The 25,889-nt window shown below is 40.9% G+C and overlaps 1 protein-coding gene across 1 annotated transcript in view; it reads left to right on the top strand.

Moving 5' to 3' along the window:
• LOC100924032 (protein-arginine deiminase type-2) overlaps positions 1–20,031 on the top strand; it is a 59,040-nt gene extending 39,009 nt beyond the window's left edge. Inside the window, exons 8-16 of the mRNA XM_012545615.3 lie at positions 1,212–1,315; positions 2,150–2,261; positions 4,317–4,424; positions 8,656–8,807; positions 11,441–11,585; positions 12,754–12,847; positions 13,386–13,471; positions 14,985–15,113; positions 18,643–20,031. Coding sequence (XP_012401069.2) covers positions 1,212–1,315; positions 2,150–2,261; positions 4,317–4,424; positions 8,656–8,807; positions 11,441–11,585; positions 12,754–12,847; positions 13,386–13,471; positions 14,985–15,113; positions 18,643–18,876 — 1,164 coding nt within the window. The 3' untranslated portion in view covers positions 18,877–20,031. The remainder of the gene's footprint in view (positions 1–1,211; positions 1,316–2,149; positions 2,262–4,316; positions 4,425–8,655; positions 8,808–11,440; positions 11,586–12,753; positions 12,848–13,385; positions 13,472–14,984; positions 15,114–18,642) is intronic.
• Positions 20,032–25,889: the final 5,858 nt, after the last annotated feature.

Raw genomic sequence — 25,889 nt, forward strand, 5'->3', positions numbered from 1 at the left:
ATCAGATGTCTACTGTGTGCCTATATGAAATTGTTTATTTTCATAGGATTTTATAAATTTTGAAAAATTTTTTAATATCTTTTTTTATCAAATGTCAAAATTTTCTTATGTTCGTTTCCCAACATGTCCCTTCTCCAAACCAGATAGTCATTCGTTGTAACTAAGAAGTAAAAAGACAGAGGAAGAGGAGGAAAGAATTCAAATTAACCAACACATTAACCAATAGATGCAATGTATGCAATGTTCTATACCCATGATCCCCCATCTCTGCAAAGAAGAAGAGAACACTTTCTAGCTTAAAAATCCTTGCTGGTTTCCAATAACCCTGTGAGGAAGGGAATATGAGATTTGTTATCCCCCATTTTACAATTGAGAAAACTACATCTCAGAGAGGTGAAGTGAATTTGCTTGCGGTTACACAGAGTAGAACTCTATAAATTGCGTTGAGACTCAAACTCAGGTCTGATCCCTCACCTTGACCATACTGACTAATTTCATACCCATGGTCATAAGCTTTCTATGGGTTAATTAACTCTAAACAGAGGAAAACCATTCCCTGACCCCAGATTTTACCTTTAACTGTGAACATTGACTTGTGACCCCCTTGCTTTGGGTCTCCTCTCCTAAACGCTGGCCAGTTAAGGAGGATTTGAACAGAGGAGAGAGAAAAAAGTACAAATAACTCAGAACAGCCCACTCTTACTGCTGGACAATCAAAATGAAGTCTCTCAACAAACTTAAAGGCTCAGGAAAGAACCTTAACCAGAAATTTTTGTGCTGAAGCAATCATCATGCCCTTAGTTGTTGTGAGGAGATTGGAAACTGCCCCATTGAAGGAAAACCAACCACCCTTTCCATGGCATCAAAAAAGGGAAGGGGAAGGAGAGGAACTTTTTCCTTGACAGAGGGCTAAGTTTTTTTTTTTGTTTGTTTCTATGCTGCCCAAGGATAAGAATTATCATTGCCCTCCAAATATAGCACTCTAGAGCAAAGTCCCCAAAACCCTACCCTATAGTTATTGATTTGCTTGGGAGTATCATCCTATAGAGAGGAAAAAACATCAGCTTGAGCCACTAGAGATGTCACCATTGAAGTGGGATGAGTACTTAGATTGGTTAAGAATTAATGGTTCTCCCATAAATCTTTGGTTTTAGATGATTTAGCCAGAGAGCATCCTCATTTCCACTTTCTCTCACCATTCTCTCTCCTAGGGACTTCCCCAAACTCCAATCTTCACAGACACAGTGATTTTCCGTGTGGCTCCATGGATCATGACCCCAAATACTTTGCCTCCTGTATCAGTTTTAGTGTGCAGGTAACGTAAAGTTTGTTGTACCTAGCCAGAGTGTGGCTAACCATTGGAATTACCAGGCGTGTTCTTTGGATCAGCTGGGACCCTCCCGATAAATGAGACTCAAAAATTCTTTGAGAGGTCCAGGTGAAACTTTCGTTATCCCTCAACCCTTGGGAAATAAGCAAAGTTTCCATCTTAATGGAACATCAAAGTACAGCTGTGATGGAGACCCTAAGTTGCCCCTCTTTTTCACCCACTATAAGAATAATAAAGATTCCACTCTAATTGAACAGATATGTTCCTTGAAGGTGGAGAGATTGACAGGATTGCCTCATACAGCATTAGTTTACTACCTCCCAAGGAATGAGCACTCAAACCCATATTGGTCAAGCCATAAAAGAAGGCTAGAAGATGAATAAAAAATAACATAGAATTTGCACTCAGAAAAAACAGGAATGATTTCCATTTAATTGTATTCTCAATTTTGGGCCCAATACCTGATTGATAGTAGATATCCTAGGCTGAAAAAGACACCTCTTGGTTGGTTCCATCACCCTCACTCTAGAACAGTCCCAGCAAACAGATCTTATTCTTCAAAATTTGATTGGACTTGGGAGTAATAAAGTTACTTTTTCAAGGGTATTTTTCCCATTCTTCTAGTTGATCACTAAATTAACATGAAAAACATGTTTGGATTTAGGAAATAGCTTGAGTTATATTCTTGGTCCCTTCTTCTAAAGACCCACTAGAGGGATCTGTGAGCACCCACACTGATCTAGCTGTCTCCCACAGTGAGCTTTGTCCCTCATTGCTCTTCTCTTTTCTCCTCTCCCTGCTCCCTCTGGCACTACTCAGCATGAAGGACAATTACCTGTTCCTCAAGGAGATAAAGAACCTGATAGAGAAAACCAACTGCAAGCTTAAGATCTGTTTTCAGTATATGAACCGTGGGGATCGTTGGATTCAGGTGAGAAAGTCACACAAGGATAGAGTGAGAAACATAGGGGACATTTGTAGTAACTAACTAGAGTTTACATAGAGAAGGGCTCTATATGTGACAAGTGGCAAAGCACTTTACATGTGTTACCTTATTTGAACCTCACAACAATACTAGTAAAGTAGATACTATCCTTGGGGGGGAGGGGAGAATCATGAGAACAGAAAGGTGTTTGATGGGATTTTTATATGCATTTTTTAATTTTTTTAAGTTCCTAATTCTCTCCCTTCAACCCCTCACCCACTCATTCAGAAGGCAAGCAGGTAGATGCTATTCTTTTCATGATTTTACAGTTAGGTAAACTGAGATAAAGAGCTGTTAAGTGACTTGCCCAGTGTCCAAGGCAGATTCAAATTCATGTCTTTCTGACTCTCCATCCACTAAGATACTCGGTTAGACATGGGTTGAAGTATATATCCATTGAGGTCCTTTCCAATTCTGACATTCTTTAAGTCTGTGAAATGACCATTTGATTTAGGATAACTGCCCCAGTCCCAAAACTCAGTTTAATCATTCTCCAATACTTCCTTGGTCCTGTGACCTCATTAATTCAGGTCATCCTCCAAATGAAAATAGATCACAGCCCATTCAAGATTTTTTCCTCTTCTGCCTTCTCATGTTTTTTGACCATTTCCCCCTCCAAAAAATCAGACCTGATTTCATTGATATGAAGATCAACATTTGCTCTATGACATGCAATAAATTTCCATTTCAAGAAAAGCCTAGGGGCAACCATGAAGTCAGGAGGACCTGAGTTCAAATCTGATCTCAGACACTTAACACTTCCTAGCCGTGTGACCCTGGGCAAGTCACTTAACCCCAACTGCCTCAGGGGGAAAAAGCCTATATAATAACAGAATAAATTATATTCATGAGTGTCCATCTTTAAATTTTGTTTTGACATTCCATTTCCTAATATATTCCCCTACCCAGAGATTGATCCTTTAAAAAAAAAAAAAAACTTTTTAAAAAAGGGGGAATAAGCACTGCATCATATCAACTGAGTCTGACAGAATTTGCCTTGTTGCCCATGGCACCGCCTCAAACTCTCATATCTCTGCAAAGAATGGAGAAATATGTTTTCTTAGTCCTTCTTCAAAACCAAGCTTGGTCACAATCATTCAGCTAAACAAACATTTCTTATACTCTCTGATATTTAAGCTCAGTGGACAGATGGATAGACATGACATAGATCTTATTCTCGAGGAGCTTATAATTTAATGGGATTGTAAAGAAGCGAGGGGGAAAGGTCACATAAATAGTAAACACCAAATGGAGTAATGGACAAAGTATGTGAATTGGCATTAGGAAGACCTTGGTTCAAATCCTGTCTCAGATATTTTCTAGTTGTGTGAGCTTAGGCAAGTCACATAACCTCTCTCAGCTGCGGTTCTTCATCTATAAAATGGGATTACTAGATAGTATCTACTTTCCAGGAATGTCATGTGACTTGAATAAGATATGTGTAAAATGCTTGGAAACCCTACAGTGCTGTAGACATGTTTGCTACTATTGTTGTTATTAAATAAATATGATATTGGGGGGGGAAAAGAGAAAGAGAGAAAGGAACAAAAAAATATATGAATGAATATTTGGTGAAGAGGAAAATCACCTTCAGGATGAAGGAGGGTTGGGGAGAAAAAGGGGAGATCAGGGACTTCCTGTAGGAGATAGCATCTTAGTGGGGCCATTTCCAGCTTGGGAGAAATGCCTTGAGCAGAGATAATTAGAGTTAATGAAAAATGATAGGGGATGAGGAGGGGAGTCAAATGGTAGTTTAGAGGAGGAGGATGTATGTTTCTGAACAAAGAGGGATGCTGGGATTCAAATTGGGGGGAGGGCGGAGGCGGCAAAGTGGTCCTTAGCTCCACCTCAAGCACAGGTTAGCCCAGGCTGAAGTCTGGCTGCCCCCTAGTGGAGGCTGCTCTATAGTACTGCAAACCCAGAGGGGCAGAATTAGCCAGATAGACCAGCCCCTTCCCCCCAGGCTTGTCTGATGATGTCTCATTTCACTTCCCCAAATAGGATGAAGTTGAGTTTGGCTACATTGATGCTCCCCACAAGGGCTTCCCTGTGGTCCTAGATTCCCCGCGAGATGGGAACCTGAAAGACTTCCCAGTGAAAGAGCTCCTGGTAAGATTCTCTAGGGCTTGTTATTCCTGTTTAAAGACAGGAGGTTCACCATTCAACTACAGAGCCACGGGGGAGGCCATGATGGCAAAGATGGGAGGCAAAAGATCTGGGTAAGAAGCAGCTTGGTTGGAAAGGTCCTGGAAGATCTGGTGTAAAATCTTCCTTACTTAGCTACCTTGTGACCTTAGTCAAGTCTGGGTCTCGGTTTCCTCACCTATAAAGCTTGATGATGTCCAAAGTCCTTCCCAGTTCTAAAACCTAACATGATCACTCATTCTCCTTCCCTTTACATGATCAACTGGCCAAGCAGAAAAACGCCCACTGCACATGGCATCAGGAGAGCTGGATTCTGGTTCCAAAGCAGCCACTAACTGTATGATCGTAGGAAGTTATCTGACTTCCCTGGGCCTCAACTGTGGCCTCCGTAAAATGGGGGTTTAATGTTCTCTAGGGTCTCTTCCATATCTAACATTCTAGGATCTCTACAGATTATCATTTGGGGTCAGAAAACTGCAAGATCAAGGAAGGACCTGCAGGAAATGGGACATTGGAAGTAGTGGGAACAGAGCTGACCTCCCTTTTAGATATAAATCTCTAATCTTATGTCAGAGGTCCTAAATTTAAATCCTTATATTAGTTGGGGACATTCCATTTCTCTCGGCCTCAGTTTCCTCATCTGTAAATTAAGCTGGAATGGATCTTAGATTTCATAGAATCTAATCCCTTGCCTTTACAAACAAAACCTAGGTTATGACTTGCCTAGAATTATACCCCTAGTAAGTATCTGAAGTAGGATTTGAACCCAGGCTTTCCTGACTCTCAGCCCAGACTCTCCACTCCCTCACAAAGTGATATAACAGCACCAAGACCCCGGTAGTGATGGAGGCTGGGGACTAACACTTCACAATTCCCCTCCTCTATCTTCATTTGTTTCTAGTGTCCTTAGCGTGGTCCAAGGCCAAGAGCTCAGAGCTGTCATCATTCCCAGGAGCTCGGGCCAGGTCGACTTTGTCAGCTTTATGCTTCACGCCTGGTCCCGTCATTGTAAAGCTCCCCAGCTACCCCAGACACCCGGGGCCCCACCTTGCCCACTTGGTCAGTGACAATTGTCAAGGCGAGAATGTGCTAAGCTCTTGTTATTTGTCTGCACCTCCGGGAGTGACTAGTCATGGAGAATTGCAACATGACAGTCATAGGACAAATTCCTCCCACCCCCTTTCCTGCCTTTTGTCACTCGGGTCCCACAATAGCAGAGGGAACTGGAACTTGGCCCTAGGCCCGATGATGGCATTGCTTATATGAGAGATCCCAAGTATAATCAACACCCCCAGGGTAGAGTTTCAATAGAAGCAACCTTAGAGATCAGAGAATTAGAGCTTTAGAAGCCTTCTAGTCTGATCCCCTTCATTTTACAGATGATCAGACCAAGTCCCTAATGAAGTGATTTGCCCAAGATCACATAGGGAGGATCCAAAACCAAGTGATTTGACTCCAGGTCCAGCATTCAAAACTGAGGCCCAGAAAAGTTAATAGGCTCACGGAGTTGAGAACTGAAGTGGACTCTAGAGATCATTTAACAAAACAAACCCATTTTACAGATAAGGAAATTAAGGCCCACAGAGTTTAAACTGCTTGCCCAAGATCACACAAGTAGTGGGTAGCAGAACTTGGATTTAGGCCCTGGTCTTAACAGATTATATGCTCAGGTTGAGTCATCAGAATGATTTGGTAGCCAAGAAAGAAAAGCCAATCTTAAATTTCATTAAAAGAAACAGACCGTCCAGAAGACATGAATGAATGGTCTGAAAGTTCTCTGCCAGGGTCAGATTGCACTAGAATTACTGTGTTCAGTTGTGGACATCACATGTCAGGATTTTAATAAACTGGGGAGTATTCGGCAAAATCCAATCAGGAGGATCAACTTCCTTGGGATCATACCCTAAGAGGATCAGTTGAAGGAATTAGGAACATTTACTCTGAAAAGAGAAGTGGGATTTTCAATTGACATTTGAGTGTCTTATTCATTACTTTCAGTCACATCTGACTCTTTGTGAGCGCATTTGGGCTTTTCTTGCAGAGAATGATGGGTTTGCCATTTCCATTTCCCAACTCATTAGGAAACAGGAATAAGTGACTTATCCTGGATCCCACAACCAGTAAATGTCTGAGTTCAGATTTGAACTCATGAAGATGAACCTTCCTGACTCCAGACTCAACATTGTGCACTATGGCACCTCCTAGCTGCTCAGGGGTGTCTTAGCTTAGGCCTATCACTGAGAACTTGCATTTTCCAGAAAGCGAATCAATCGATCAACAAGCTTATATTAAGTTGATAAGGCTACTGTGCCAATAGCTCCCCTCCATCCCCACCTTTTTCTATTAGATTCATTCAACCTAATAATTCACAGTAATAATTGAGAGCAAAATCTAGATCCTTTGCTCCCCCATTTTGTGGCTTTAGTCTGTGGCTCCTTTTCCACCTTTGAGGACCACATGCATGATGTACTTCTAAACCCGACTCCATCCCTACCCATAAATTCTTCTTCTTTCAATAAAAAGTCAGATTCTAGGACTCTGGAACTTGGGGTTGTTAGAGATACAACTGTGCTATGGCAGGGGCTAACCAAAAATTCTCCCCTTCTCTGGGGCAAGGTTGAGTTCCTGCAGATCGTCAACCCCCTTAGATGTCCTCCTAGGATGTTTCCAGAAGCTCCTCCTGCTGTCATATTATGAGATTCTTGAGTGTAGACACTGTCTTTTGTACTTTTTGGGTACTGCTAGTACTTAATTGGCATATAGTAGGTGCTTAATAAATGTTTATTTATTAAAGGTAGGCTTCAAAAATTCTCCCCATTCAGATCATGCAGTTCTCTCCCTCACCCCAAAGCTGCCACTTGGTTGAAAACTCCCCTTCAAAGTCCAACCCAAAGGAGCTCTTCAAACCTGAGCATCTCATACAAGTCTAAGTCAATAATTCAACCAGCAGAAGTAAAACTCATTCAGTAGGAGACATCAAGGAATATATATACACATAAAATTATCCTATATATATAGAAAATTATCATATATATATATATATCATTATCCTATATATATATACATATATCATTATCCCATATATATAAAAATATATGATACAAAGTCCCTATCAAAGGCTCACCATCCTATAAGCTCACCAAGATGCTCAAGGAACTCCCTTGATCAAGGACCTTCCCCTCCCCATTATTATTTGTAGGGCTCAGATAGAAGAGACAGCTTAGACTTTTTCTTCCTGACCCCAAAGATGAGAACTAGAAGCAATGGGTAGTTTCAAAAAATCTGCCTTAGGCTCTAAGTAATCAATTAATCCAACCATAATAAGTATTTCTTAAGTGACTGCTAGACATTAGGCTAAGCACTAGGGATACAAGGACAAAAATGAAAACTTGCCTAACACAGAAGTATCCGAAAATGGAAGGGGCCATCTTGGGAGGTAATGGATTACTCCTCACTGGAAGGAGGGACAGGAGAATATATTTTAAATTAGAAAGGACATTGGAGGGCAGTTCCCAACTTTAGAGAGGCAGACAGGCTAAATGTCTTGTCCAATAAGTGTCTGAGGCAGGATCAAATTCAGATTTTCCTGTCTCTGAGTCCATCTGCTACCCAAAGAGCACTCATGACCTGTGTTGTAAAGGAGATTCCTAGTCTATTAGCTGAGCTGGCTTCATCTGAGATCCCATATACCTTTTTTTCTCACCCCAGGGTGCTGTCCACCATGCTCTACTGCCTCATGATTGTTTGACCTTGGAATATAGGATGAGGTGAACATTCCAGACCAGACTTGTGTCCTAAACAAAGTCCTCCAGCAGTGTCTGGGGAAGTCCTTCTCAGAACCCCTTCTCAAAAGGATTTCTTTTTAAATCCATAAAGTAAAATAGAAGATAACAAAGGAAATCCAAACTATGGATATAGTTATCAACATTTTTAAGACATTCACAGAGAACCCCTGTCATAGATATATACTTAATATCACACTCCGTCCCATGTCTGCCCCAGCCCCCACGTCCTTCCCCGCACATCCCTCCTGCTGGTGGCCTGGGATCCAGCTGGACAGGGAGGATGAGCAGATCTTGGCAAATCCATCCATCACGTAACCGAGCGTCGCACCAAACTGAGCAAATGTGCCGCCGGGGAATAGTGGCCGTGTTTAGTGGAGGAGGAAGGCTAATGCAGTGTGCTGTCTACACAGGGCCCAGACTTTGGCTACGTCACCCGGGAGCCGCTCTTCGAGGAAGTCACCAGCCTGGATTCCTTTGGGAACCTGGAGGTCAGCCCGCCTGTGACGGTGAACGGCAAGGAGTACCCCCTGGGCAGGATCCTCATCGGCAGCAGCTTCCCTCTGTAAGACAGCCCTTAAGCTGGGAAAGCTCCCCCTGGGCCAGCTTTACACATAGGCCGAGTAGGTTGTTGCTACACAGAGTGATCACTGGGGACTTCCTCGGATCTACCCCTAAACATCCACTGAGGAGGCATGAAATTCTGCCCTCCTGCCTCTGGGCTAAGCTTTGTCTTCCCCTCCTGGGGTCTGCACTTCCAGCGGTTCAACGAGCATTTATTGAGTGTTTACTGTGGGTTGGGCACTGAGGATGCAGTGAAGAGCCCAAAACAGCCCCTGTTCTCATGGAGCTTATGTTCTAAATGCATATTTCCTAGCATAGGTGCTGTTGGTGTGCCATTAATATATGATTATATGATATACCACATTATAATACAACATCTCATATAATATACTTATAGAATATGTTATATAATAATATATCACTGTCCCGTATATACTTATAAGTATACGTAACAGGGGCAGCTAGGTAGGACATTGATAGAGCACCACCCCTGAAGTCAAGAGGACCTGAATTCAAATCTGATCTCAGACACTTAAAACTTTAGTTGTATGACCCTGGGCAAGTCACTTAACCCCAATTGCCTCAGGAAAAAAAAAAATATATATATATATATATATATTTTGTATATATATATATATATGTATATATAATATATATATACGTATATATGTACATATATATACGTATATATATACCCTTACCCATATAATGCCAGATATATATTTATCATTATATATATACTTATATATAATATTACATATATGTGTGTATATATAATATATACTTATAAATATACATTATCCCATATATACTTATGTAACATGCTATATAATAATATATCAATGTCCCATATAATTTCTACTTATATAATATACAATATAATAATAAATCATTAACCTATATAATATTTACTTATCTAATGTGCTATATAATAATATATCATTATCCCATCTAGTATATGCTTATATAAAATACCACATCATAATACAGCATTATCCCATATAATATATACTTATATAACATACTATATAATAAAATATTATTATCCCACATTTGTTTCTATATTACCTCACAATATATCATTATCCCATATAATATATACTTATATAATCTGCCATATAATAATATGTTGTTATCCCATATAACATATGGGAAGACTTGCCTGTGAGGTATAATCTCTATTTTACAGTTGTGGAAACTGAGGCAAATAGAGAAACCTGGCCAGGTTCACACAGTTAGTAATTGTCTGAGTTTGAATTCCTGGTGTAATCTGTCCTTTGGCATCTAGGTGCCTCAAATTCTCTTATTTCTAAAATAATTATTCAATTGCTAAAAGCCTCATTCCTCTCGATACAAAGAAAGGCCCTTAATCTTTTAACTAAAATCAGACAAAACTTAAGGAAAAAGACAATTCAACATGCCCAAATTGTTCCTGTAGGTAGTAAAATCATGGGGAAAAACACAGTGCTGAGAACTCCCTAACAAAGGTCCCCAAAGGACAATGGAACAAGAAGCAATCAGTCTACAAGTATTTAGTGCCTGGGTCTGGACTTGTGTACAAATTCTGCTTCAGACATTTGCTACCTGTGGGGTCTTAAGCAAGTCATTTTCAGTGCTGCCTGCCTCAATTATCTGAGTTGTAAAACGGGGATATAATAACACCGGCTTCCCAGAATTGTGAGGATCAAAGCAGAAAGTGTTTTGCAAAATTAAGTGCTGTGTAAATGCCAATTCTCTTTATTAAGCAACTTTTCCACGCTAACACAGCTTAGTAAAAGAGACAAGGTATGAAATCAGTTCTTCCTGGCTGCAAATCCAGCTTTCTTTCCTCTGCATCAGCAATAGCAAACTCAAGATTTGATATTAAAATTAGACATTAAAATCTACTAAGAAAATGTTTGACATCAAAAGTAAAAATACAGTATAGATCATGTTAATTTGTGTTTTTTCTAAATCAATATGCAACTGCAAGCCTGTGGCCACGGGCCAAGGACCAGAGCAAACTATAGTTCTGATTTTGACCCTTGCTAGCTGTATAACAACATAGTAACTTACTAGTTTGTGTGATTTTGAGCAAGTCACTTGTCTCCTATGAGCCCCAGTTTCCCCATCTATAAAATGGGAGAGCATATATACACATGACCTACCTCACAAGATTATTGGGAATAAAGTATTTTATAAACTTTAAAAACACTCCAGAGTATCCCAATTAATCCCAATTATTATTAATTACTGTTTAAATTATTGAAGATTAAAACTGCACTAAGACTTTTAGGAGGGAGCTAGGTGACATAATGGTGAGCCTGGAATCAAGAAGATCTGAATTCAAATCCATCCTCAGATAATTCCTAGCTGTGTGATCCTGAGCAAGTCACTTCTCCCTGTTTGCCTCTATTTCCTCTTCTGTAAAATGATCTGGAGAAGGAAATGGCAAACCACTCCAGTATCTTTGCTAAGAAAACGCCAAATGGGGCCACAAAAAGTCAGACCAGACTAAATAAGACTTTGGGGACAACCTGTAAATAAATCTGAGCTGTTACCAGATGAGAATTTTCCAGAGGATGAAGGGGAAGAGGCAAGGAGGGAAGCCCTTCTGACGCTCTTTTCCTCTTTTTTTGACTCTCCCATCCCCAGGTCTGGTGGGAGACGGATGACAAAGGTCGTGAGAGATTTCCTGCAAGCACAGTTAGTACAGGCACCTGTGGAGCTGTATTCTGACTGGCTGATCGTTGGCCACGTGGATGAATTTATGACCTTCGTGCCCATCCCTAACAAAAAGGTGAGCACAGAACCCCGGGGCTGACCTGCTGGTCTTTGCCAGCACAGGATAGTGTCCCCAGGAAGTAAAGGGGAGGGGAGGAAGGAGGAGGTAGGCTGTGAGGCTGTGTGTGTTTGTGATAGAATCTTGGTGAAACCTGGAAGTCTCCATAAGCAAGATCACATCACCCTTGAAAAAGCAGCCCCATGAGAGGCAGGGCAGGGCAATAGTTAGAGCACTGCCCTTACCACCCTAAGCAATCTCCTATTCTGGCTCTCAGTTTCCTAATCTATGAAAAAGAGGAGGGGAGTGACTATTCTAAGGCCCATTCCAGCACTAGATTTTGAATTTATACTCAAAAGAACCTGGGTTTTTATCCCAGTTGTAACATATTCTAAATACAAGACTAAAGGGCAAGCCACTTAATCCTTTTGAGACTCAATTTCCTCACCTGCAAAATGGGTATAATAGCACACAACATTTCTCATCAGAGTCCTACAAGGAAAGCTATTATTTGTCAACACAGCTTAGAACTAAGGCTGAAAGAAACCTAGATGCCCAAGATGGTCCCACCTCTTCATTCTTATAAGTGAGGTAACTGAGGCCCAGGAGGTGGGTCCAAGCTCACATAGCCAAGAGGCATCAAGGGCAAGGATCGAATTTGATCCCAGGTCATCTGCTTCCAGAGCCAGAGTTCTTATCACTGAATCAAGAGATATTTGCTTAGAGCCTCGAGTCAGACTCAAGAAGAATGGATGACCAAGACCTAAGGTTCTAACAATTCTTGGGCCTTCTGGGAATCGGTACAGCTGTTTAAGGGAGGGTCTTCTACCCTGCCTTTATGCTCTGATCCCAAACCCAGACCTGAATTGCTCTCATAGGAGAAAATGACAATAAAGACAACCTCTAGAAGAACTACATCTTACTTTGTTGGGAGACAGCAGAGATAGGCTGAATGCCAAATATTTTGGCAGTTTCCCCTGAAAAGCCAATTCTCCTCTCTCTGTCTCGCTTTTTCTTCTTTCTGAAAAGGGAAGAATTATCCCTGCTGGCTTCCTATCACCTAGAGATGTGATGAAGGTCTAAAGGTTGCTTTGACACCCTTAGGGGAAGGTATCCTATCAGGATGTTCCTTGTGACCCTCACCCTTTGTCTCCTCCCCCCTGCTCCATGGCACTCTCTCCTTTAGGAATTCCGGCTGCTCATGGCCAGTACCTCTGCCTGCTACAAGCTCTTCCGGGAAAAGCAAAAACAAGGGCATGGAGAAGCCATCTTGTTCAAAGGTAAGTGACCCAGAGCCCTGGAGCTTATGCTAGGGGATGAGATGGAGCATTTAGGTGGGAGGAAAAGATTAACCACACAATGGAGTGCCACTGAGATATAAACTAGGGATGTTTTGTTGCCTCTATCCAAAAAAGGTTGGATGGCCCATGAGGCTGGGGAGGATAGAAGCTCTGATTCTGCCATTAAAAGATGTGGATTAAATGCATGGCACTCTGCTGGGTCCACAGGGAAGATTTCAGAACAAGAGAAATAAGCATTGCTGACATTTTTTACTTCTTTATGGTTTAAAATATGCTTCATAGTCATTTTTCCTTTGATTCCCATAAAGTCCTACAGGATTATCTTGTGAGATTACCCAGGATTATCACAATCTGTTCAATTACTCTTTCTCAGTATCTCTTTCCTGGGTCATCACCCAAAAGAATCTCACAAGGCTCTATCCAGCCTGTAGTGTTAAATCACAGGGAACGACTGAGGTTTCCAAGACTCTGCCTGGAATCTCAGACTATAATCTTCCTGTCCTTTCCCCCTCTGCAGGCTTGGGGGGCATGAGCAACAAACGCATTACCATCAATAAGATCCTGTCCAATGAGAATCTGGTGCAGCAGAACCTGTATGCCCAGGTAAGGGTAGAACCTAGAGCCTGGGGGAGCAGGACGGCAACAGCCTGCTGGATCCCTGTCGGAGCCAGCCCCAGATCCCATTGGTTTATCCATTAGGAATGGCGTGGGGAATAGGTTAATTTCAATTATATGCCATTTTAAAAGATTTGCACATTTAAAGACAATGAAGATAAAATAAAAAGAGGATCCCAAATGGTGAGAAGGTAGAGTAGGGTAAAAGTCTGAGATTCAGTGTAGTATAATAATACCAGCAGCAGTTCCCCAGTAGATAAGTGATCAAAGGATATGAACCATTATCCAAAGGAAGGACATGGGAACAGAGAAGTCCCTGTGGGCATAAGGATCATAAATGCTCAGGATTTTGCCTATTGGGAATGTGAGAATGAAATATAACATAGGCATTCCTTGGTCCAGTGGTTCTCAAAGTATGGTCCAGAGAATCCTGGGGATCGCTGAAACCCTTTTAGAGGGTCTACAAATTCAAAAATCGTTTTTATTTCCAATATGGTAAATGTCTATATATATATATATAATCCAGATAAACAAAAACACTTTGGAGAGATCCTCAATAATTTTTAATAGGATAAAGATACTGAAAACAAAAGTTTGAGAACCACTATCTTGGTCCATGGAGGGCTAAGAACACACCGGAAGCACACAGGGCTACCCTTGTGAATAGCATCATGTATCATAATAGAGACAAAGTCACTCATAGGACTGTGTCAGAAGCCACATCCTGATGGGGGAAACAGTCAAGAGTGTACCAAACTTAGTCAGGGTATACCAAAAGTCTTAGTACAGTTTTAAACTATTAAATCTCATATTCACTTGCCTATCTTTGCATGGATGGTACAGAATTTTTCAAGTTAACTTCGTTAGGACTATGTGAAGATTCTCATTTTTTTTTTTAATTCAATTTTATTTTGGCTGTCATTTCTTTTAAGAATTTATTGATTGATTTTGATGTTACACAGTAGATATTTCCCAATATACATAATCACTCAAAACAATCACAATATATTCCCTGACAAAAGTTAGTTTATCGATTATTAATGGGGGGAGAGGGGAAGACACAGCCACAAACATAAATACACAGAGAGACACACACACACAGAGATTTGAGGCTGCCATTTCTTGGTTTGGTCTTTTCTCTTCTTTCTCATTCTCTCCCTGAGAGTGATGGCAAATCAGAAAGAAGAGCATCATTAAAGACTATACTGGAATCTCAATGATCCTTAAACTATTATTTGGGGATTCCTGTTAGAGGCTGGATCATTTAAAGATAGTAATCATAAAATCCTAACTCCAGAACCAAAAAGGAGTCAATTAGTCCAATTTTTATAGTCTTCATTTTATAAAGTAGGAAACTTAATCCCAAAGAATGGACATGATTAGCCCAAGATGGTATCTTTGGGGCTCTAGAAACTCAGAGAGCTGAGACTTCCAATATCCCAACTCTGTCAAAGTATATTTTTACACCTGCTTTCTCTCCCCTCCCCCAATTTCTCCTCAGCGTTGCCTGGATTGGAACCGCGACATCCTGAAAAAGGAACTGGGATTGACAGAGAAAGATATCATTGATCTCCCAGCTCTGTTCAAGTTAAATGAGGATGGCCAAGCCATGGCTTATTTCCCCAACATGGTAAGCAGCTCAGTCCCCTTCCTCACCACCCCCTCCAAGCCACTAGAAATGTGAAGACATTGATCAGAATTCATAGATTCTATAGCCAGATAGGGCTGTCAAGCCATCTAACCCAAATCCCCTCATTTTACAGATGAAGAAACTGAGGTGGAGAGGAGATAGATGATTTGGCCAAGGTCACACCTTTATTAAGCAGCAGAGTTGAAATTCAAACCCAGATCTTCTCATTCTCACCCAGTCAATACAATGGCTCAGATGTGGTTCCAAAAGGAATATATTCTTCCACCCTACCTAGATTACATATCAGCTACTTAGATGATTCAAGTCTCTAGTTAGCTTGGCTTACTAATTATTCACTGTATTATAGCAACTCATTAATTATTAATTAATAGCATTATTAATTATTTTTATAACAGCTAACATTAATATAACATTTTAATATTTGCAAAATAATGTGCATATTTTAACTCATCCTGTGATTATTATTATTAATGTCATTAGCAATAAAAATACCCATTGCTACAACAATATTATTATAGCATCATTAATACTCACTAATATTATTAATCTCCATTTTATAAATGAGGACACTGAGACTGAGAGGTTAACCAACTTGCTCAAGGCCATTCAACTAGTAAATATCTAAGTCAGGATTGGAATTCATGTTCTAGAACTCCACATCTAAAGTTATCCACCGTGCTCCTTAGTTGCCACTTATCTTCTATAGCCCTTATCTTACTCCCAGAGAATAATATTAATTGCATTCCTTGCTATGAGCATCTAGAATAATAGTAACTCCTCCTTTTAAAGAATTTTAAGGTTTACACTTTCTCACATCCCTGTAAGGGAAAAAAGTGTCCAAATACTGACCCCATTTTACAAATGAAGACACTGAGGTTGAAGGCAAAATCAATATACTTTTAAATTTACAGTATCATGTAAATAGAAGTTTATTAAGTACCTATTCTGTGCCAGGTACTGTGCTAAAGGCTAGAGGTACAAAGAAAGGCAAATAAAAAAATATTCTGAAGGAGCTTTCAGACTAACAAAATATACCCAAAAAAAAAAAAAAAAAGATACAGATAAATTGTATCTATTGTGTCTATATGTCGGTATTTATATATATAGTATGTGTATATGTACATATATAGAAAGATACTATATATAATGACACTATGTTATGTATATTATTTCATATACATATCTATCTAATTATATATGCACATAATTGGAGACAATCAAAAGAGACAGCACTAGCATTAAGGTAGTTCAGGAAAAGCTTCCTGTAAAAAGTGCAATTGTATCTAGAGCTTGAAACCAAGGAAACGGGGACAGAGATGAGGAGGGAGAGCATCCTAGGCTGAGGGACAGCCAGAGAAAATGCCCAGAGACAGAAAATGGAGTGTTATATGTGAGGAACAGACAAGTGACTGCAATGACTGGTGAGGGGAGGGAGGAAAATGTAAGCTGTCAGGTGCCAGGGAAGGTGGCTGTTGGAGGGAGAAGTTGTAAAGGGCTTTAAAAACCAGAGAATTTCATATTTGATCATGGAGATGATGGGTAGCCACTAGAGTTTATCGAATTGAGGAATAAGATACATACCTTTGAGCTAAAATATACCCATAACATTGAAATGTCCCTTTATTACTCTCCCCATTCCAGATTTCTCTGACCCCTACACATGTATGTGAGATTCCAGCACTTGCAATATAGTACTTGACTAGGAAATGTTATTTTTGCTAAGTAGTCTGTCCTCTTACCTTTTAAATTGCAGCTTTTTAGTAATTTTTAACATGGATGACATGATCAGAACTATGATTTAGAAAGATCAATAACAATTCACATTCATGTACTATTTTAGACCTTCCTTTCTTTGCAATCCCATAAATTAGGTGGTATATTATTCTCAGATCACAAATAAGCGTTCTTGCTGAGATGCTGAAAAGTCTAAGATGGAAGAAAGGGAAAAGAATTTGCCCATCTCAAAGGGGTTAAGTAATTTGCCCAAGCTCACAAAGCCAATTAATAGTTCTTCACACCACTATTGAAAATCCTGATTGATGAAGGCTCTGAAGTACAGGGCAGGATCTCAAGTCTAGAAGCCACTTCAGAGGATGTTCAGGTTCCCCTGTTCATGAATGGAAGGGAGCTCCTTCCTCAGCGTCCCTAACAAATAGCCCTTCTCCCTACCTCTGAAGACCTCCCATCCTGTTCCAGAAGCTGCCTGTTCCTTCTATTCCACCTCAGTCCTATCCCCCCAGACTCTATTTCATCTCCTGTAGTCCTATACCTTCATTATTCAGCCTGGCATGGCACTCTAGTGTTGAAGATAATCATGAGTAACGATTAGCATTTATGTGGTGCTCTAATCTTTGCAATGTACTTCATAAATATCAGCTCATTTTCTCTTCACAACAACCTTGGGAGGTAGATGCTATTACTATCCATATTTTATAGATGAGGAAATTGAGGCAGTCACAGATTAAATGACTTGTCCAGGATCACACAACCAGGGTGGCTTTGAAACTGGCTTTGAACTCAGATCTTCCTTTAGGCAAAGGGAAGATCCTCTGATGCCCTGGTCCTGGCTATTAGATTAGTTTCTTAAAGCAATTTTTCATCATAGAAGAAAGAAAAGAAAAATTAGTTAAGGGAGGGAGTTGTTTCTGCCCTCTCCTGTTCTGTGGTACCAATTCTCGCCCTTGCCAATCAATGCTGGAGAGAAGCCAAAGAGTTTGTGCCCGTGGCCTGGAATGGAATCTATTTTGTTGATCAATGAGGTTCCACATTAGCCATCAAAAAGGAATTGGTTTGGGGATTGGAGGAGCTGACCCCCATTTGGAGAATGAGGGGAATGGAGTAAATGGTTTCTAAAGTGCTGTCCAGTCCTGAAGCTATGATTCTACCATCGCCATCAAGATGATGGGAAGGGAAGGCACAATGACCTGGCTTCTTGGGAAAGAGCTTCCATTTGTCTGGGAGACAAACCTCCATCTTGTCACTGCCACCATCTTCTCAACCTTTCAGATTGGCCCAGAATTCTATCCTTTTGTCGAGTGCTTTGCAAATCTTTAGAAATGTTAACTATCATTATCATGCCTTCTGTTGTCTGGACCATCATAAATGATGATGACTCGAGTTTCTTTGGCTCTTGGAGACTCACAGCAACCCTTTGAGAGAGACAACGGGTACTGGATTTTTAATCAGAAGGCCTGGGTTCAAAGGCTTGTGTGACCTTAGACAAGTCATTGAACTGTATAAGTGAGTGATTTAGACTGGAGCACTTCTTATTCTAAATCTTTTTTTTTCCTATTGTCAGTCCATCTTACAGATGTGGAAACTGAGGCTCAGAGAAATGATTTCACTTTCACTGACTCCACATCTATTAAGTTTAAGAATTGAATTTACTAATGGCTCTCCAAGTCCAGCCTTTATTCTACTTACTACTGACATCCTTCCCTACCAGTGCCCTCAGATAAGCCTCCTTCCATCACACACAACAAATATGTACCTCCCTTTCTCCATACAGGTGAATATGATCGTGCTTGACAAGGACCTGGGTGTTCCCAAGCCCTTTGGGCCCCTGATCGAGGAGCAGTGCTGCCTAGAAGCTCATGTGTGCTCACTTCTGCAACCCCTGGGTTTCTCCTGTACCTTCATCGATGACATTTCCTCCTATCACAAATTAATGGGCGAGGTCCACTGTGGTACCAACGTCTGCCGGAAACCCTTTGCCTTCAAGTGGTGGAATGTGGTGCCTTAATCACCATGGGCGGTCTTGGCAACCCCTTCCCTCATTCCCTCCACCTTCCCCATACCTCCTCCCATATTCCCAGGTCCAACACCTTCTTGGAAATTGCTTTTTCTTCATTGGGCTGGGTCCATTTTGATATCTGCATGGGGATGGGCGGGGTCTGGAAAAAAGCTATGTGTGATGTATCTTGTCCCTCACCCCTAGGGTTCTAGAGTCCATTCGAATTCAAATGCAACAGTCTTTAGGTTTCCCAATCCATCTTCTCTCCTTGGCCAAATAAAAAGGGGAGTGGTCAATTCCTCTGTAGACAAGAGAAGGTCTGATGGACACCAGACTCAATTTGACTTTGACCCCCAAGCCCCATTTAGGATTCATCTCTCAAGGGGACGACGATGGATGTCCTCAACCACTTCATTCCTTACCAGCCCTCCTCATACTTCTGTCCCTGGTTTTCTCCTCAGAGGATCCAGGCACACTCCTTAAGACCTATCCATTACATCCCACATGCACATGTCAACGACAGTGGGCCAGATGTTCTGCCCCAGGCTAACTACAGGTCCAGGGGACTAACTTCATGGATGGTAGGGACAGAGAGGGAATAGACACAAAATATTCTGTGCCATGCTTGGCAATATCAGCCCAAGAATCCACACTGACATTTCTAATTAGTCTGATTGCCCTCCTCTGTGCCTTTTTTTTTTTCTGGAGTAAGGCCAAGGTTGGGACCAGCCGGTGGGAAAGATCCTTCTCTATCCTCAGAGGTTCCATGGTTTCCACCATGTTGGGTCCACCCCTAGAGATGGGATCAAACAGCCAGTTTATTTTCCAAGTTCTGGTAATAGCTTTCCAAGTCAAGAGGATTAAATGGCCAATAGCATTTCTCCCCAGAGAAGAAAAGATTCAGTGTTCCTTCATACTACATTTCAGTAATGAGAGCATCACTCAGAGTCTGTGACTGGGGCTCCAGAGTCAGAGGACGTGAGTTGAAATCCTATCTTTGACACTTACCAGTTGATAAGTGGCTCTTCCAACTCAACATCATCCTATGATCTCCAATCCTATCTCTACTCTCCTCACCCACCCTTCTGTGAAGTTTGTGAAGAAAGAGATCTCAGGCTGTACCCCCAAGAATCCAGAAGTAGTACTTAGGACATTTTCTTAAAACAGTTCCTAAAAGATTACTTTTAGAAAGAAATCTAGAAGAAAGATCTTTCTTCAAGAGGTCTACCTGGGATGGGATTCCTGCCCCACTTTCTTACAGAAACTGTTTTGCAGAAATGCATTGGTGTTTCGTGCTCTGCCCCACCCTGTCAAGAAACAAAAGTATTCAATTAAATGAGGCACCCACACTGCACAGTATAGATGTAACAAGTTTCTGTGCATGCCAGGGCTTTCCCTTCCCTCTTCTCTCCCTTTTTTATTTTCCATTAGCTCCACCCAACCAGCATTTATTAAAGAACTATTTTGTTCAAGGAACTATAGAGCATACAAAATATAAAACCAAACAATCCTGACCTCAGAGAGCTTTCATTCTCTAGCGCAGGGGTCCTCAAACTTTTTAAATACGGGGCCAATTCACTGTCCCTTAGACTGTTGAAGGGCCGCACTATAGTAAAAACAAAAACTTTGTTTTGTGGGCCTTTAAATAAACTTCATAGCCCTGGGTGAGGGGGATAATCTTCCTCAGCTGCCGCATCTGGCCCAAAGGCCATAGTTTGAGGACCCCTGCTCTAGGCTGTAGTGTCCCTGAGGCCCTTTGGGGGATCAGAAACTAAGCATGACTTCATTTTGGTGATCCAGACCAGATACCCCAATGACATCTTGCACTGGGGGAAGCTTAAGCAATTCCTTGGGAAAAAAATTAATTCCTGGGACTGAAGGAACCATCATAGAAAATGTGTTGATTGTCCTCCAACCCTGTGTGACTCCATTTAGTAAAAAGCCAAACTGATAAAAAATGATATTGATAGTTGGCTAAATTGAATTTCTCTGCTCTAAGTGTCCCTTGGGCACTGGTTGAATATGATTTGATAGAGTATTCATTCAGAAAAGTCCTTTCTCCATTTTATTCTGTTTTCTCTTTTCCTTAAGAATAATTTGACAGCTTTCTTCCCCAACAGAAGCATAACAAGGGCTGGTTAATCAGAGTTCTGTTTAAGGGCAGAAAAACTTAGAAGAAGCCACCAACTTTCCAGACTCCATCTCTGCCCACTGCATCTCCTCCTTGATGGTCCTATCCTGAAGTGGACTTCCTCTCTCAAGTAGCTTAGATACCTCTCAATGGTCCAGACCCCCAGCCCCCAGACCTCAAGTCTTCCCTCCCAATTTTTACCACTCCAGGTACAAATCACAGCTGCTGCTCTAGGCTTGGAACAAACTAATCAACCCAGGCCTCTTTATTAACCTGAAAAAGCCAGCCTGGGGCCAGCTCTGGGTACACAGCCATCCTTCATACACAGTGACTGTTTGGAGCCAGATCTCAATTCCCCATTTTTAATAGTATTTCTCTTAATAGAGGTGCCTTGAGGGATGAGTTGATTTGCCAGAATCACTGCTCCACATTGGAGATTTCAAAAACACCAATTCAGGAATGATTTCACATTTGAATTTCAAGGAAGAGGGATATTTGGTTGGCTTGTGACCCTTATTCTCTGATTCACTGCACACATTTCTGTTTCCCAAAGTGATCGATCTTCACTGATATCATTGACGATGTTAGCGGGCAACACTTTGGGATGCCCAGGTCCAATGTATTCAGTGTCCTGAAGCAGGGGAATCTCTTATAAACCACTTTCCCTTGACAATAAAATGTAATAGAAGAAAAAACTCAAATCTGGAGCCGTAGGAGTCTGGGTTCCAATCCCAGCCCTGCTACTTGTCCCTGTGACTCTGCACAAATATCAGCTTCCAGAGATACTGTCATGCAAAGGGAATTAAAGGGCCTGGATGTGACTCCTACTTGCCCCTTGCTACCTCTGAGATCTAGGTTGAGTCAGTTCCCTCTCTTCTCTCTAATGAAGACTTTAATAAGATGACTTCTAATTTCCCAGCTTTAAATATGTGATTTTCCAATTCCTTGATCTCCCTGGACTTCCTTAACTTCCAACCTCTTAAAAATGAAGAACTTGAACTAGTTACAGGGAGTCTTAACCCTTCTGTGTGTGTCCTAGACCTTCTGTCAGTCAATTTGGTGACGTCTACAAACTCCTCCTCACAAGAATATTTTAAATACATAACATAAAATACAGAGAAATTACAAAGAAAACTAATAAGATTGAAATATAGTTATCAAAATATTTTTAAGACAAGTTCACAGATTCTAGATGAAGAACTCCCAGACTAAGTGATCTCCAAGATTTCTCTCATCTCCAGAAATTAATCCTGTGACATTTCGGGCAGTTTTTTGGCCAAACAAAACTCTGAGAAGTGTCAGAAGTGATCATTGTTGCTAGAGGGGTGATAGGTCTGAACCCCTTTGGGATGCTGAGATGTGAGTTCTCTCCCATGATGCTTCATCTATTTCTGTCCCTGCATGCAAGTGCATATTATAGGTTGTATTTTTTTTTTTTTTTTGGAGAGAACTTCAGCATACCATGCCATGTGTGGGTGTGTATTTTTGTTTTGTGTGTTTTTTGACTCCCAGCCTGATGAGACATTCACTCCTACGCATGTGATGGGTTTTTCTAAGACTTTTTGCAACCTGCGAAACTCTAAGTCAGTTGCATTGCTGATCCAGCAGCTGGGGAACCTCGCATCCATTTATCAGAAGGCAGGGACTCCCAATGGGCCACTGGGTGTAGGCAACCTGGGAAGCCTTAGTGGCCCAGAGAAGAGGCTGAGCGGATTTAGGCCTACAAAGATCAGTCAATGGTGGGCCTTCAAAACACTTCCTGTTCCTGTGTTACTGGGGGAAGTTTTACATTTCATTAAAGTTGTAAGACAAAAAGCATTTTCAGGAAGCCTCTGGATATTAAAATATTTGGGGAAGAATCCTACTTCTTCTGACTAAATAAATAAAATCAAAACAATGCAACACAAGAAAATGTAGTGAGTGAACTTGATTTTTTTTCTTTTTAGCTATCTTTACTAATGCCTTTTGTTTTGATGTCACATTTCTAAATATTCCATCCCACCCCTGCAGAAGTGCTACTCCACCCTCAATTGAAATCTCCCTATAACAAAGATAAAGTTATGCAAAACTAATCAGAGTAGAGGCTATGTCCATGTATCTGCAAACATCCTCTAACTGTAGACTCCCATTTCTCTCCTGAGAAGAGAGGACACTTATTCTTTGAATGCTTTCTCTGCAGAAATAGAAGTATCATAGACCAGGAAGTCTCAGGATCTTGGGCAAAGGGGTGCTAGGATGAGGGGAAGATCCCATTGTAAAGGGTGATTGCTGACTTGGGGTCTAGAATTCAATAGTCCAAGAATTTATTGAGTGCTTGCTGTGTGCAAGTACACAGTACAAAGATATAAAATGAAAGATTTTTCCCTCAAGGGATTTATATCCTAGTTGGGGACTGGAGTAGGGAACGGAGTTGAAGGGATACAACATGTATATGGGTAAGTATACAATAATCTGTGAAGAGAGCATTAGTCTCAGTTTCAATTGATCAATAATGGACAGAAGCAGCTACACACAAAGAAAGAACATTGGGAAATAAGCGTGAACTGTTTGCATTTTTGTTTTTCTTCCCGGGTTATTTTTACCTTCTGAATCCAATTCTCCCTGTGCAACAAGAAAACTGGTTCTGCACACATATATTATATCTAAGATATACTGTGACATATTTAACATGTATAGGACTGCTTGCCATCTGGGGGAGGGGGTAGAGGGGAGAAGGGGAAAAGTCGGAACAGAAGTGAGTGCAAGGGGTAATGTTGTAAAAAAATTACCCAGGCATGGGTTCTGTCAATAAAATGTTATAATTATGGGGAAAAAAGAGAGAGAGAAAGCGTTAATAATTCAGGCATCAAGGAAGGCTCTCAGAATATTACATGTACATAGAAAACCTCTGGCATCCTCCTTGCTGACTCACATAAATCAGATCAGATCTTGAGGGTAACTAATTTATAATACTCTGAGAAAATCTCAAACGACAGGCCTCGGTTTCCATTGATTTGAGTTTAAAATAAAACAACTTAGATCCCATATGAATTTATAGGCACCAGTCAGCTTTTATTTAACTCCACAACTACTTTGGAAACGCCAAGGATTCCCAATCATCCGTAAGTAATACAGAAGCCATGTTAAGAGGCTCAAAACAAACCATATACAAACACATTTCTCCCTTAATGGCATTTATCATTTTAATTCGAGGGTTCTAAAATCCTCTAGATTGTATCATTATCCTGTAGTTTGAAATTCCCTCAGAAAACAACTGGCAAATCGCTTGCCAATGGGGTAAAGACATCATTCCCACCCCCACAGTCTAGCAAGCCCTTTTTTCCCACAGGTAAAGTACCTTCCCACACAAACATGTAGTACCCCCTAGTAGTTTGGACTTTCCACAAAAGGGAAATAAACACACTTGTGGCTGCTAAATGGACAACTCCCTGATATTCCAGTGAGTCCCTCTTTCACCCTGCAATCATCCTCTAGAATGTATGACTTCTTCCAGATAGGATCTGAATTAAGGGAAGGACCTGTTTTTGACAATAGCTGCTGAGAAAAGTGAAAAGCAAGTTGGCGGAATTTGGATTTAGTCTAATATCTCACAATAATAAATTCAAGATAAACAAGAGACCCGAAAGGGCAATCCATTTAGAAATGACAGGAGGATAGAAGGAGGTACTTCTCACAACTGTGGACACAAAATTTTTAATAAAAAAAAAAATTTAAGATAGAGGAGATCACAAAAGGTAAAATAGATCATTTTTATTACAAAAGTTTTTAAAGTTTTTGCACACACACACACACACACACACACACAAAGGTGAAGATGGAACAGCCAGGTGGTGCAGTAGATAGAGCATCAGCCCTGAAGTCAGGAAGACCTGAGTCTCAGACACTTAACACTTCCTGGCTGTGTGACCCTGGACAAGTCACTTCTACCTCTTTGCCCAGTTTCCTCATCTAAAAAAAGAGCTGGAGAAGGAAATGGCTAACACTCCATTATCTTTCCAAGGGAACCCCCAAGGTGGTCTCCAAGAGTCAGGACGGAGAAATGATGGAACAACAAAGTAGAAATAATAATACCTCACAGGGTGGTTGTGAGGGGCTGATGAAGTAACATGTTAAATGTGTACTTCAGAAGGCCATAACAGAAGAGGAAACCAAGGCAACTGGGAGAGCTATTATCATCATCATCATCCTCGGCATCAGTGTCTTTCTTGTGGACTATTTAGCATCCACCTTTCAGGGCTGTTGGGAAAATCGGCTTAATTAAAGCAATTTATAGACCTTGAAGTGCTAAAGAAATGTTGCCTCTTGTTATTTCATGTTTCAAGCATTTCTTTTGTAGTGAAGTAAATCTGTCATTGTCCTATACCTCATGGGACATGAGCCCTTGGTTTGGCATTCGAAGCCCTTCACAGCCTCACCCCCTCCTACCTTTCCAGTCTTCTTACACCTTATTCCCTGTCCACATACTCTTCAGTTCAGTAACACCGACCTCTTATTTCCCAAAATGCTCATCTCCCACCTCCCACCATTTTCTCAGACTCTCCCCCATGCCTGGGGCTTTCCAGGCTCCCTTCAGGGCTCATCTAAAGTCCTACTTTCTACAAGAAGTCATTCCCAGTCCTTAATCTCACTGCCTTCCCTTTAAGAGTATCTCCTATTTACCATGTGCAAAGAGATAGAATAGGGATGTAATATATATGATGTCTCTCTATACATATATGTGTGGGTATATATACACACAAAATATATAGTGCATGTATGTAAAAATAATATATATATATATAACATAAAATATGTGTACTAGAGGAACAGCTAGGTAACATAGTGGATAGAGTGCTGGGCCTGGAATCACGAGAACCTGAGTTCGAATCTAGCTTCAAATACTAGATGTGTA

Source organism: Sarcophilus harrisii, chromosome 3 (genome assembly GCF_902635505.1).
Source record: "Sarcophilus harrisii chromosome 3, mSarHar1.11, whole genome shotgun sequence".
Taxonomy (NCBI): domain Eukaryota; kingdom Metazoa; phylum Chordata; class Mammalia; order Dasyuromorphia; family Dasyuridae; genus Sarcophilus; species Sarcophilus harrisii.